The 12673-nt window shown below is 42.5% G+C and overlaps 1 protein-coding gene across 2 annotated transcripts in view; it reads right to left on the bottom strand.

Annotated features, from left to right (window-relative positions):
* Nucleotides 1-12673, bottom strand: part of CYFIP1 (cytoplasmic FMR1 interacting protein 1) — a 134955-nt gene that overhangs the window by 12449 nt on the left and 109833 nt on the right. For both annotated transcript variants that reach the window (XM_021680622.1, XM_021680620.1), the window contains exons 28-29: nucleotides 6912-6984; nucleotides 6283-6377 (exon numbers count right to left, since the gene is read on the bottom strand). In XM_021680622.1, the coding sequence (XP_021536297.1) occupies nucleotides 6283-6377; nucleotides 6912-6984 (168 nt within the window). The remainder of the gene's footprint in view (nucleotides 1-6282; nucleotides 6378-6911; nucleotides 6985-12673) is intronic.

Genomic DNA, 12673 nt, shown 5'->3' with positions numbered 1-12673 from the left:
CTTGTTTCTTGTGTTTGGGCTTTTATTCTGGCAGGTGTGAGGTGCTATCTGACTGTAGTTCTGATTTGCATTTCCCTGATGATGAATGATGTTGAACATTTTTCATGTGTCTATAGGCTATCTGGAGAAATGTCTGTTCATGTCTTCTGCCCATTTTTAATTGGATTGTTTTTTGGTGTTGAGTTGTATAAGTTATGTATGTTGGATACTAACCCTTTATCAGCTGTCACTTGCAAATATCTCCTCCAATTCAACAGGTTGTCTTTTGGTTTTGTTGGTTGTATCCTCTGTTATATGGAAGCTTTTACTTTGATTAAGTCCCAACAGATAATTTTGTTTTGTTTTCCTTGCTTCAAGAGACATATCTAGAAATATGTTGTTATGGCCAACATCAGAGAAATTACTGTGTTCTCTTCTAGGATTTTTATGGATTGAGGTCTCATGCCTAGGTCTCTACATTTGCATGTAGTTGTCAAGTTTTCCCAACACCATCTGTTGAAGAGACTTTTTCCCATTTCATATTCTTTTCTCCTTTCTCAAAGATTAATTAACCATATAATTGTGGGATTGCTTCTGGTCTTTCTATTCTGTTCCACTGACCACTATTTTTGTGCCAATACCATACTGTTTTGATTAGTACAGCTCTGCAGCATAACGTTAGTAATCTAGAACTGTGACACCTCCAACTTGGTTTTGCTTTCTCAAGATTGCTTTGGCTACTCGGGGTTTTTTGTGGTTCCATACAAATTTTAGGACTGTCTGTTCTAGTTCTGTGAAAAATGGTCTTGGTACTCCGACAGGGATTGCATTAAATCTGTAGATTGCTTTGGGTAATATGGATATTTAACAATATTTATTCTCCTAATCCATGAGCATGAAATATCTATCCATTTGGTTGTATCATCTTCAATTTCTTTTAGCAATATTTTATAGTTTTCAGAGTACAGGTCTTTCACCTCCTCGGTTAAGTTTACTACTAGATATCTTACTATTTTTGGTACAACTGTAAATGGGATTGTTGTCTAAATTTCTCATTAGTGTACAGAATGCAATGGATTTCTGTACATTGATTTTGTATCCTGGGACTATATTGAATTCATTTATCAGTTCTATTAGTTTTTTGGTGGGGTCTTTAGGGTTTTGTATATATAGTTATCATGTTGTATATATAGTTATCATGTCATCTGCAAATAGTGAAAGTTTTACTTCTTCCTTACCAATCTGGATGCCCTTTATTTCTTTTTGCTGTCTGAGTGCTGTGGCTAGGACTGCCAGTAATTATGTTAATAAAAGTGATGAAAGTGGACATCCTGTCTTATTCCTGACCTTAGGGGAAAAGCTCTGTTTTTTACCACTGAGTATGATGTTCACTGTGGGTTTTTCATATAATGTATTATGTTATGTTCCCTCTAAACCTACCTTGTTGAAGGTTTTTATCATGAATGGATATTGTACTTTATCAAATCCTTTTCTGCATCTATTGAAAGAATCATTTTTTTTTTTTTTTTGAGAGTGAGAGAGGGGGCAGGGAGGGGCAGAGGGAGAAGGAGAGAGAATCTTAAGCTGGGCATGGAGTCTGACATGGGGCTTGATCTCACAACCCTAAGATCATGACATGATCCGAAATCAGAGTTGGATGCTTAACGGACTAAGCCACCCAAGGTGCTCCAATGATCATATGGTTTTTATCCTTTCTCTTATCAATGTATCAGTGATTATCTCTGGATAGTGAACCACCCTTGCATCCCAAGAATGAATCCCACTTGATTGTGAATGACTCTAATGTATTTGTTGGATTTGGTTTGCTAGTATCTTGTTGAGGACGTTTGCATCTATGTTCATCAGAGGTATTGGCCTGTAGTTCCCGTTTTTTTGTGGTGTCTTTATCTAGTTTTGGTATCAGGTTGATGCTAGCCTCATAGGATAAATTTGGAAGTTTTCTTTCTTTTTCCATTTCTTGAAATAGTTTCAGAAGAATAGATATTAACTCTTTTTTAAATGTTTCTTGAAAGTTACCTGTGAAGCTGTCTGTTCCTGGACTTTTGTTTGTTGGGTTTTTTGATTACTGATTCAATTTCATTGCTGGTAATCGGTCTGTTCAAATTTTCTATTTCTTCCTGCTTCAGGTTTGGAAAGTTAAATGTTTCTAGGAATTTATCTATTTGGTTGTTCACTTTGTTGGCATATAATTTTTCATAATATTCTCTTATAATTGTTTATATTTCTGTGGTGTTGGTTGTGATTTCTCCTCTCTCTTTTAATCTTTTTTTTTATTTGACAGAGAGACACACAGCGAGAGGGGGAACACAAGCAGGGGGGAGTGGGAGAGGAAGAAGCAGGCTTCCCACCGAGCAGGGAGCCCGAGGCGGGACTCGATTCGAGGACCCTGAGATCATGACCCGAGCCAAAGGCAGACGCTTAACGACTGAGCCACCCAGGCGCCCCTCTCCTTTCTCATTTCTGCTTTTGAGTCTTCCCTCTCTTCTTTTTTAAAATGAGTCAGGCTAAAGGTTTATCAATTTTGTTGATTTTTTCCAAGAACCAGCTCCTGGTTTCACTGATCTATTCCATTATATATTTTTTAGGTTCTATCTCATTTATTTCTCCTCTCATATTCATTATTTCCTTCCTTCTGCTGGTTTTTGGGTTTTGTTAGCTGTTCTTCCTAGCTCCTTTAGATGTACGGTTAGGTTGTTTGAGACTGTTTTTGCTTCTTGAGGTAAGCCTACATTGCTACAAACGTCCCTCTTATAACCACTTTTGTTGAGTCCCAAAGACTTTGAACAATTGTGTTTTCATTTTCATTTGTTACCATGTAATTTTTTATTTCCTTTTTGATTTCTTGGTTGACCCATTTATTGTTTAGTAGCATGTTATTTGTGGTCTTTCCAGATTTTCTCTTGTGGTTGACTTCTAGTTTCATAGTGTTGTGGTCAGAAAAGATGAATGGCATAACTTCCATATTATATAATTTGTTGAGACTTGTTTTGTGGGCTAATACATGATCTATTCTGGAGAATGTTCTGTGTGCACTTGAAAAGAATGTGTATCCTGCTGTTTTAGGATGGATGTTCTGAATATATGTTGAATACATCTATCTAGTGCGTTATTCAAAGCCACTGTTTCCTTGTTGATTTTCTGTTTGGATGATGTCCACTGATGTAAGTGGGGTGTTAATGTTCCCTACTATTATTGTATTACTGCCACCTACTTTATGTTTGTTATTAACTGTTTTATGTATTTAGGTGCTTTCATGTTGGATCCATAATTATTTACAATTGTTTTATCTTCCTGTTGGATTGTTCTCTTTACGATTATACAGTGTCCTTCTTGTTATAGTCTTTGTTTTAAAGTCTGTTTTGTCCAATATAAGTAATGCTACCCTGGCTTACCTTCACATCCATCTGCATGATAAATGTTTCACCATCCCCTCACTTTCAATCTGCATGTGTCTTTAGGTCTGAAATGAGTCTCTTATAGGTAGCATATAGATGGGTCTTGTTTTTTTATCTATTCTGTCACCCTATGTCTTTTGATGGGAGCATTTATACATTTACATTCAAAATAATTATTGACAGACATGTATTTATTGCCAATTTGTTACTTGTTTTGTGGTTGTTTTTGTAGTTTATCTCTGTACCTTTCTTCTCTTGCTCTCTTCCCTCAGAGTTTGCTGGCTTTCTTTCGTGATATACTTTGATTCATTTCTCTTTATTTTTTGCCTGTTACTGGTTTTTGATTTGTGGTTACCATAAGGCTTGTATTTAACATCTTCTGCATATAGCAGTCTATATTAAGTTGATGGTCGCTTAAGTCTGAACGCATTCTTTACTCCTCTCCCCCAACATTTTAGGTATATGGTGTCACACTTGACATCCTTTTATGTTGTAAGTTCCTTGACTTTTACAGATACGTTTATTTTTACTGCTTTTGTGCTTCCTATTTTTCTTAGTCTTACTTAAGGTTTTTCCTTTCCACTCAGAGTCCCCTTTAACATTTCTTGTAGGGCTGGTTTAGTGGTCATGAATTCCTTAAACTTGTGTTTGTGTGAGAAACTTTTTACCTCTCCTTCTATTCTGAATGATAGCCTTACTGGATAGGGTATTCTTCGCTGATTTTTTCCTTCCAGCATGTTGAATCTATAGATGCCACTCCTTTCTGGTCTGCATAGTTTCTGCTGAAGAATCTGATAGCTTAATTTGGTTTCCCTTGTACATAACAATTTTCTCTTTCTGCTTTTAAAATTCTCTATCACTACTTTTTGCCATTTTAATTACTATGTGTCTTGGTGTGGACCTCCTTGGGTTGATTTTGTTGGTGGCTTTCTGTGCCTCCTGGATCTGGACTTCTGTTTCCTTCCCCAGATTTGCAAAGTTTTCATCTATTATTTCCTCAAATAAATTTTCTGCCCCTTTTCTCTCCCTTCTTCTTTGGGATCCCTATAATACAAATGTTGTTATACTTGATCAGGTTGCTGAGTTCCCTACACCTAGTCTCATTTTGCATAATTTGATTTTTCTCACCTGCTCAGCTTGACTACTTTCTATTACTCTGTCCTCCAGGTCACTGATTCGTTCTTCCGCTTCTTCTAGCCTACTATTTATTCCAGCTAGTGTATTTTTAATTTTATTTATTGTGTTCTTCATCTCTGATTGATTCTTTTTGTTGTTGTTCTTAAGGGCCTCACTGATGTCTTCTACTCTTTTTTTAAATCCAACGAGTATCTTTATAAGGTTACTCTAAATTTTCTATCAGGCATATTACTGATCTCCATTTGCTTAGGTCTCTTGTGGATTTTTTTTACTGTTCTTTCATTTGGGACATATTCCTCTCTCTCCTCATTTTCTTTAACTCTCTGTGTCTGTTTCTATGTGCTGGGAAATTCAGCTATGTCTCCTGCTCTTGAAAGTAGTGGCCTTATGAAGACCCTGCCATGTAGTGTCCCCTATTCACCAGAACCTGGCACTTCAGGGGTGTCTCCTATATGTGCTGTGCATGTCCTGCTGTTGTGGCTGAGCTGCTTTTTCCTTCAGTCTAGTTGTCTTCAGTGGCTCTCTTTGCCTGTTGTGGGGAGTGCGTGGTCCCTGTTGTGTTAGTGGGCCAGTCTCATGCCACCTACAGCTTGAGTTGAGTCGGACTAGGCATTTGCCAGAGATGCAGTAGCACCAAACTAAAGTGTGCTTTCCCTGTGTTGTCCCCTGAGCTTTTGTTGGTGGGCAGGGCTTGCAGGCAGACCAGTTGTCTGCCCCCAGCCCACTGCTGGGCCCTCTGTCTGACTGGTGTGTGTGGTTATCTGTCCCTCTCTCTACGTTAAGAGTAACTTGGAAGTGGTGCTGGCCCCTGTCAAGGTGCTTGCACACTGCTAGGGTATGGCACTGCCCTAGATGAGCTCCAGCCAAGGCTGTACTGGGGGGCAGAGCTGCAATGGTGAGGAGCGGGAGACCATGGTACGGTGGTGTTAGCAAGGTTCAGGAAGCACCTGTCCTCAGCAGGAGGGAGGCAGACCTGTCTGGAGGGTGAGATCTGCGGCAGCCCAGCACAGGGGGGTGGGGCAGCAGTGACAGCCAGTCAGGTAGTGAGTGTCAGCACGGTGCTGGTTACCCCAGGTGGCCACGTGTTTATGCTGGGTGTTAGGGGATGGAAATGGTACCTGTTCCTTTGTTCCTGGCGAAGTCTCTCGGGGATCTCCCTGTTTCACCAGGACACCCTCTGAGGTGAGTAAACTACTGCCCCTTTCTTTGCCCCGGGTGTTTTTCAAACTGCTGCTTCTATGCTGTATCTCCACGAGGCTGCTGTACCAGAAACACTGCTAAACATCCTACAATTCACAGGACAATCTCCACAAGAAAAAATTATCTGGTCCAAACTGAGGACAGCGCTGCAACTGAGAAACCCTGATCTGGCGTAAGTTGATATAAAATCATGCAACTGTACCCTGATGCCTTGCCTCCTGTATGAGACTCCCACTTTTTTCTGTTATTAAAAAACTATTAAAAGAGTCTTCTTCATGAAGAGATATACAAGAAAAACAAGTAACATTTACTGTGTATGTCTTATGTGCTAGGTAATGTTCTAAGCCCTTTGCACATGTTAACTCATTCAGACTTCCCAACCACCCTGTGACAAGGTCCTGTTATGAACCCCACTGGAGACACTGAGGCTTGAGAAGGCCCATCCGACTTCATGATGCCTTCAGGGTGGGTCACCCAGAGCCTGTATTCTGAAGCCCCAGCCCCAGGCCTGATGTGGATACCAAGTGACAGCCGTCACAGTATGCATTACCTGAGGGGTCCCCAGTCTTTCAATCAGAGGGACAAGATGCAGCGGGGCGTACTTTGATTCTAGTCTTTTCATTTTGGCATCAAGTCTCTCGCCCTCTGCAGTGGAAAAAATATTTTAATTTCTGATCCTCTGCATGAAAAATGATACTGAAGTTTAATTTTGTCAAAGAAACAAATGAAAGATTTCTTACAGATTCTCTCTGAACATTACAGAACTGGCTTATTTGAAATATTAATTCAAAATGACAGAATTGATTTTCTGTTCAATATTCATTTTTTAAAACACAAAATTCCAAATGTAATCAAAATCAGAGAATAGTACAAAACCCTCTGTACCCATCTGCTGCATGAGTATCAACTCATGATACTCTTGTTTCATAGACACTCAACATCTATGAACAATAGCATAGGAGCTATTTTGAAGCACATCCAATACGTATCATTTCAGCCTTTAATACTTCAATTATTCAATATTTATCTAACCATGTTACATTACCAATTACCTCCAGTTATGACTGAACAGGCACCAAACTCAAACAAAACTGGCACTAAGTTCTCTGGTCACAAGGACCAAGTGTCACCACTGCAAAGGGCAGTCTGGACTCCCTGGTAAGAGACACATAGACTCACCTTTCACGTGGACTCTCGGCAAGATGTTCTGAAATGGGGCTGCATGCAACAGGTCACACACTTCTTCTAAAGACTAGAGCAAAAGAAGAAGATTGCATTAGGACATTTACCTCACCACAGAGACAGAGAAGTCGTGCTGAAAACAAGATGTATCTTTGCCATTTAGTGTAAAACAAATACTCTAAGCAGCACTGTGCAGAACTCTCTGGGATGATGGAAATGTTCTCTGTGCTACACACTTACATAGTTACCAGCCACATACGGCTCGTACACCTGAATAACCAAATTTAAATTGTATTCACTTTCAATTAATTTAAATACAGAAATGAGTAAAAACCAGTATTGAATATTAAAAACAATGGCCTTTGTTTTCCAGGATTTACCAGTCTGGCAGCCCGAATCTGCTAATTGCTACCAGCCTCTTAAGAAGTTTGTAACTTAGTTATAACACAGTTTATAACAAGACACTGCTACACAGACAGGAGGAAGGGTAATTCCTCTCTGAACAGCGCTAGATGCAGAAGGAAAGGCAGCGTCACTCTTGTACACAAACGAAGTTCTGAGCGGTCACTCTGAACCTGCTTTTGGATCACAACACCTCTAAAGAGGTAATAAAAACCCTACAGAAGACCCATTCTCCAGAATATTGCAGTGTAGAGGGAAAGTTTACCTCTGATATCACAGAGGTTGCAGAACTCCTAAAAACTTACCACAAACCCAAAGGTGGTCAAGAACAAGGCATTTTTCCAGACTCTGAGGGCTCTTAAACTATAGAGAAGGGCCCTGAAGATCGGTGTGTTCACCGTGGGGCAGGCAGAAGATGCCAATGAGCTCTCTCTCATGCCTCCGACTCTACACCCATCTTGAAATCTTATAATCCCCCAGTAATAAAACAAATTTCTAAACAAAAAAACTCTTTTCAGAAAGTCAAGACGTATATCAACTGATGATATTTTCCCTTCTGAGAATCTCCCCAGATGATGGCAAAGCGAAGACCAAGAAGAGGAAGAGAAGACTTTCTGTCCTTATCAAGTGAGGGTCCTACTGTCACATAACACAAATCTAGTGCAGTAGCCAGTCAGCTGCCAGGACACTCCAGAGGGAGACTGACCCCTCCACACACCGTCTTCCATTCCTGAGGCCAGCTGCAGAGCATGAGCTCCTCATGCAGAATATATGTAGTAGAAGCCACCTCTGGGCCAGGGTACCCAACACCTGTTCCCCTGGGCCTTCTACTCTAGGTGAAGATGATGTTGGGGGAGGAGAGAGGAACAAACTAAAAAAAGGGACAGGGTCAGATGATGATTGTGTGCTATGCAAACACATAAAAGAGGGTGATGTCAATGGAATACTATGCAGCTACAAAAAGGATAAGAAATGTCCCCACTTCTGATGTAGAATGATCTCCAGCATATATTTACTGTTGAGTGAAAAAAGCAACATGGAGAGGAGTGAATGGCCGGCCTGCACCAACAGAGTTGTAGGGGGCCAGCTGGAAGGTGACTGACTGCAAGAAAGTGGTCAGGCTGATGGATGGCGGATGGGAGACTTGGTTAAGGGACGACAGCTGCCAAGTAGGAATGCTGGGGGCAGAGCCAAACACGCGAGCTCCGCAGGCAGTAAGGAGCCTGCAGGCCAGCAAAACCATCCAAGAGGGGTGGCTCATCTGGCTGTGCTGCTTCCAGGTGCTACTGCCAATGGCCTCAAATTTTTGCCCCCAAACCAAGCCAGAAAAACTGAGAATAGCTATAAAAACCAGCATTTAAAACAAACAAGCAATTGACACTATTCTAAAATAAAAGAGTTTATTAAACACAAACAACCATGAACTAAAACAAAACAAATGAACAAACAAACAAAAAAACCCGCAACTACATTATCAAACTTTCCAGGCTAGGATTTTTTGGGTTTTAAAAAATTTTTTATTTAAATCCAATTTAATTAGGGGCGCCTGGGTGGCTCAGTCGGTTAAGCATCTGCCTTTGGCTCAGGTCATGATCCCAGGGTCCTGGGACTGAGCCCCGCATCAGGCTCCCTGCTCAGCTGGGAGTCTGCTTCTGTCTCTCTCCCCCTCTGCCTCTCCCCACCACTTGTTCTCTGTCAGATACATAACACCCAGTGCTCATTACATCACATGCCCTCTTTAATGCCCATCACCCAGTTACCCCATCCCCCCACCCACTTCCCCTCCAGCAACCTGTTTGTTTCCTAGAGTTAAGAGTCCCTTATGGTTTGCCTCCCTCTGTTTTTGCCTTATTTTATTTTTCCTTCCCTTCCCTTACGTTCATCTGTTTTGTTTCTTAAATTCCACATATGAGTGAAATCATCTGATATTTGTCTTTCTCTGACTTATTTCACTCAGCATAATACCCTCTAGTTCTATCTATGTCCGTTGCAAATGGCAAGATTTCATTCTTTTTTTTTTTAAGATTTTATTTATTTATTTGACAGAGAGAGACACAGCAAGAGAGGGAACACAAGCAGGGGGAGTGGGAGAGGGAGAAGCAGGCTTCCCGCCGAGCAGAGAGCCCGACGTGGGGCTCTATCCCAGGACCCCGGGATCATGACCTGAGCCAAAGGCAGACGCTTAACGACTGAGCCACCCAGGTGCCCCAGATTTCATTCTATTTGATGGCTGAGTAATATTCCTGTGTGTGTGTGTGTGTGATCTTTTTTATACCAGGCTAGGTTTTTAGGGAGTAGAATTTGAAAAGCAAAATGAAAGAAACTTCTTCAGAAAGTTAAATGTATCTACGCAATGCACAGATTCAGAATAAGTAAGGTCAACATTTTTGGCTACTGAATCCAATCCTGGTGCCCGCTGGGGCCACTACTGACTGCATGGCAGCATGGTCAGGCCCTTGGGGGTCCCACCCACATGCTTGCTGCCCTGGCAGCTGGGTCACAGTTACCCCACTTTTCTAATGTGACAATCTGATTTACCCTGAGTATCTCCATTTATAATAGTGGAAACCCACACAAATACCAAAACATATTACCACCTTCCTCAGAGAGTCCAAAATAAGCACCAAGAAGAGATCAGTGTCTGGAGTCTTCAAAACTATCCTTAGGTTTGGTGGGATTTGGGCATAATCATCTGAGACGGGAGTGAGAATAGCCATGTCGTCTTCGACCTTGGAGAGTTTCACATTGATGGACCTATAGGAAATAGCACCTCCTACTTCCAAAAGGACAAAAGCAACACCACAAAATTCCAGTCTGGGGCCTGATCTGGCAGCAGACCTGCCCAACACAGAAATTCTGGCTTCTCACCACTTGCACAAGGTGCACGGACAAGGGAATCCAGAGAAGGGAGAAGTGAAGGGGTGACAGTGAGCAGCGGGCGTGAGGAGGGGTGGTGACAGGCATCCCTACAGGGCAGGGCTGCTGTGTCTGTAAGAGAGCCAGGCATGTGCTCACTATGCCTCAGGCACAGGCCCCGGAATCTGCTGCACTTGACTAAGATGTAGGTGATGCTCTTTTCTTTTTTCTTTTTTTTTTAATTTTTTTTTCAAAGATTTTATTTATTTATTTGAGAGAGAGAGAGACAGCGAGAGAGGGAACACAAGCAGGGGGGAGAGGGAGAAGCAGGCTTCCCGCGGAGCAGGGAGCCCGACGCGGGGCTCGATCCCAGGACCCTGAGATCATGACCCGAACCGAAGGCAGACGCCCAACGACTGAGCCACCCAGGCGCCCCAGATGATGGTCTTTTCATTCACTGTTTCAGAAATATTCATACATTCATAAGTCAAAGTTTGCTTTCAAATCAACTGACAACTCTTTATAACATTTTTCCTAGGTACCCGGTACTGTGCTTGCCACTCAAAGGAGCTAAGCACAACAGTATATACCTAAGACACAAGCCTAGTCTTAGAAGGGAGAAGATGAGGGGGATCTGTGTCAACGCGGTGCTAGAGACCCAGCTCTCACCAGGCCCCTGAGGCCTAGAGGATCCCTCCACTGTTGAGCCACCAATTCCTACTGGATTGTGGTGAGGTCTTTAAGAGTGCTGAACAACTCTCACAAGGGATTTGCTTGTCTTGAGAGAGATGCAACAGGCATAATTGAAGGAACTAGGCAGCAAGGATCACATTGGTTTCAGATCTCTCTTTTTCTAAGTTCCTTTTTTTTTTTTTTTTAAAGATTATTTATTTATTTGACAGAGAGCACACAAGTAGGCAGAGCTGCAGGTACAGGGAGAGGGAGAAGCAGGCTCCCCGCTGAGCAAGGAGCCCAACGTGGAGCTCGATCCCAGGACCCTAGGATCATGACCTGAGCTGAAGGCAGATGCTTAACTGACTGAGCCACCCAGGCGCCCCTTTTTCTAAGTTTCTAATACAGCATCACACTTCATCCAAAAGCCAATAAGTGTCCAACTGTTGACCTGACAATGGGTGTAGACTGTTCCTTTGAGCTGATGAGAGATGAGTTCTGCTCTTCCAGCATCAAACCCCTATGGTTCTATAATTCTTTTATGTCCATACAAGGATCTTTGATTTCTTCTATTTCGTAGGTGAAGAAAAGCTTTTGATAGTTTATCTTACTTCCTAAAAGCACAGCTAAACCAGAGAAAAAACCAGCCTTCTAATGATTCCCTGCCACTAAGTAAGTCAATTCCATAAGGCAGTCCTCCCTCAGTAAAACTTGGGGCTCCCTGCCATAACCCAAAGCCAGGGACTGAAAGGCACTTTCAGACTTAAGACACATGTGGACAAGAAGAATTGCACTTTATGTTGTGTGTTCAGGAAAAGTCAATACATGAAGGAAATCTTCCTATACTAAATATTTAAAATTCATGATAAGAGATTACAATTTAAAGTAATTCTTCCTGGGGCGCCTGGGTGGCTCAGTTGGTTAAGTGTCTGCCTTCAGTTCACGTCATGATCCCAGAGTCCTGGGATCAAGCCCTGCATTGGGCTCCCTGCTCAGTGGGGAATCTGCTTCTCCCTCCCCCTCTGCCCCTCCACCCTGCTCATGCTCTCTCTATTGCTCTCCCTCTAAAATAAATAAATAAAATCTTAAAAAAAATAATAAAGTAATTCTTCCTAACTTATCTGGTTGCTAAAAATTCACAAATAGGGGTACCTGGGTGGCTCAGTCAGTTAAGCGTCTGCCTTCGGCTCAGGTCATGATCCCAGGGTCCTGGGATCGAGGCCCGCATTGGGCTCCCTGCTCAGCAGAGAGCCTGCTTCTCTCTCTCTCTCCCTCTGCCTGCCTCTCTGCCTGCTTGTGCTCTCTAGCAAAAAAATAATTAAAATCTATAAAACAAAAAATTCACAAATACTGGGCGCTTGTGTAGCTCAGTCAGAGAAGTGTCCGACTGTTGGTTTCGGCTCAGGTCATGATCTCAGGGTCATGGGACGGAGCCCCACGTTGGGCTCCGCTCTCAGCAGGGAGTCTGCTTCTCTCTCTCTCTTTTTGCCCCACCCCCTGGCCGCACGTGCTCTTTCTAAACTATATAAACCTTTTTAAAAAAATTTCACAGATATTGCAGTAGAAGATTCAGTTCTCCCTAACGTTCCTAGAGCAAGGCTGCCCTGGATGTCAGCTGCTTGCCGGCCCCACGGCCAGCCTGCCTGCTCTTTGCAGGACTGCCCAGCTCAGCCTGTGATTCTGGTGGGTCCTCCACCTCACACCGTCACTCCTGCTGTGGAGAGGGTAGCACATGAGGGGCCGCTCAGAGTCCATGCTGACTTGCAGATGGCCTAGGGTTCCCTGACTTTGTCACTACGTGGAAAGGGTTGACCCAGCAACGTAGCAAC

Source organism: Neomonachus schauinslandi, chromosome 9 (genome assembly GCF_002201575.2).
Source record: "Neomonachus schauinslandi chromosome 9, ASM220157v2, whole genome shotgun sequence".
Lineage (NCBI taxonomy): Eukaryota > Metazoa > Chordata > Mammalia > Carnivora > Phocidae > Neomonachus > Neomonachus schauinslandi.
The sequence above is the reverse complement of the archived record's forward strand: the minus strand, read 5'-3'. Positions and strand labels throughout refer to the sequence as shown.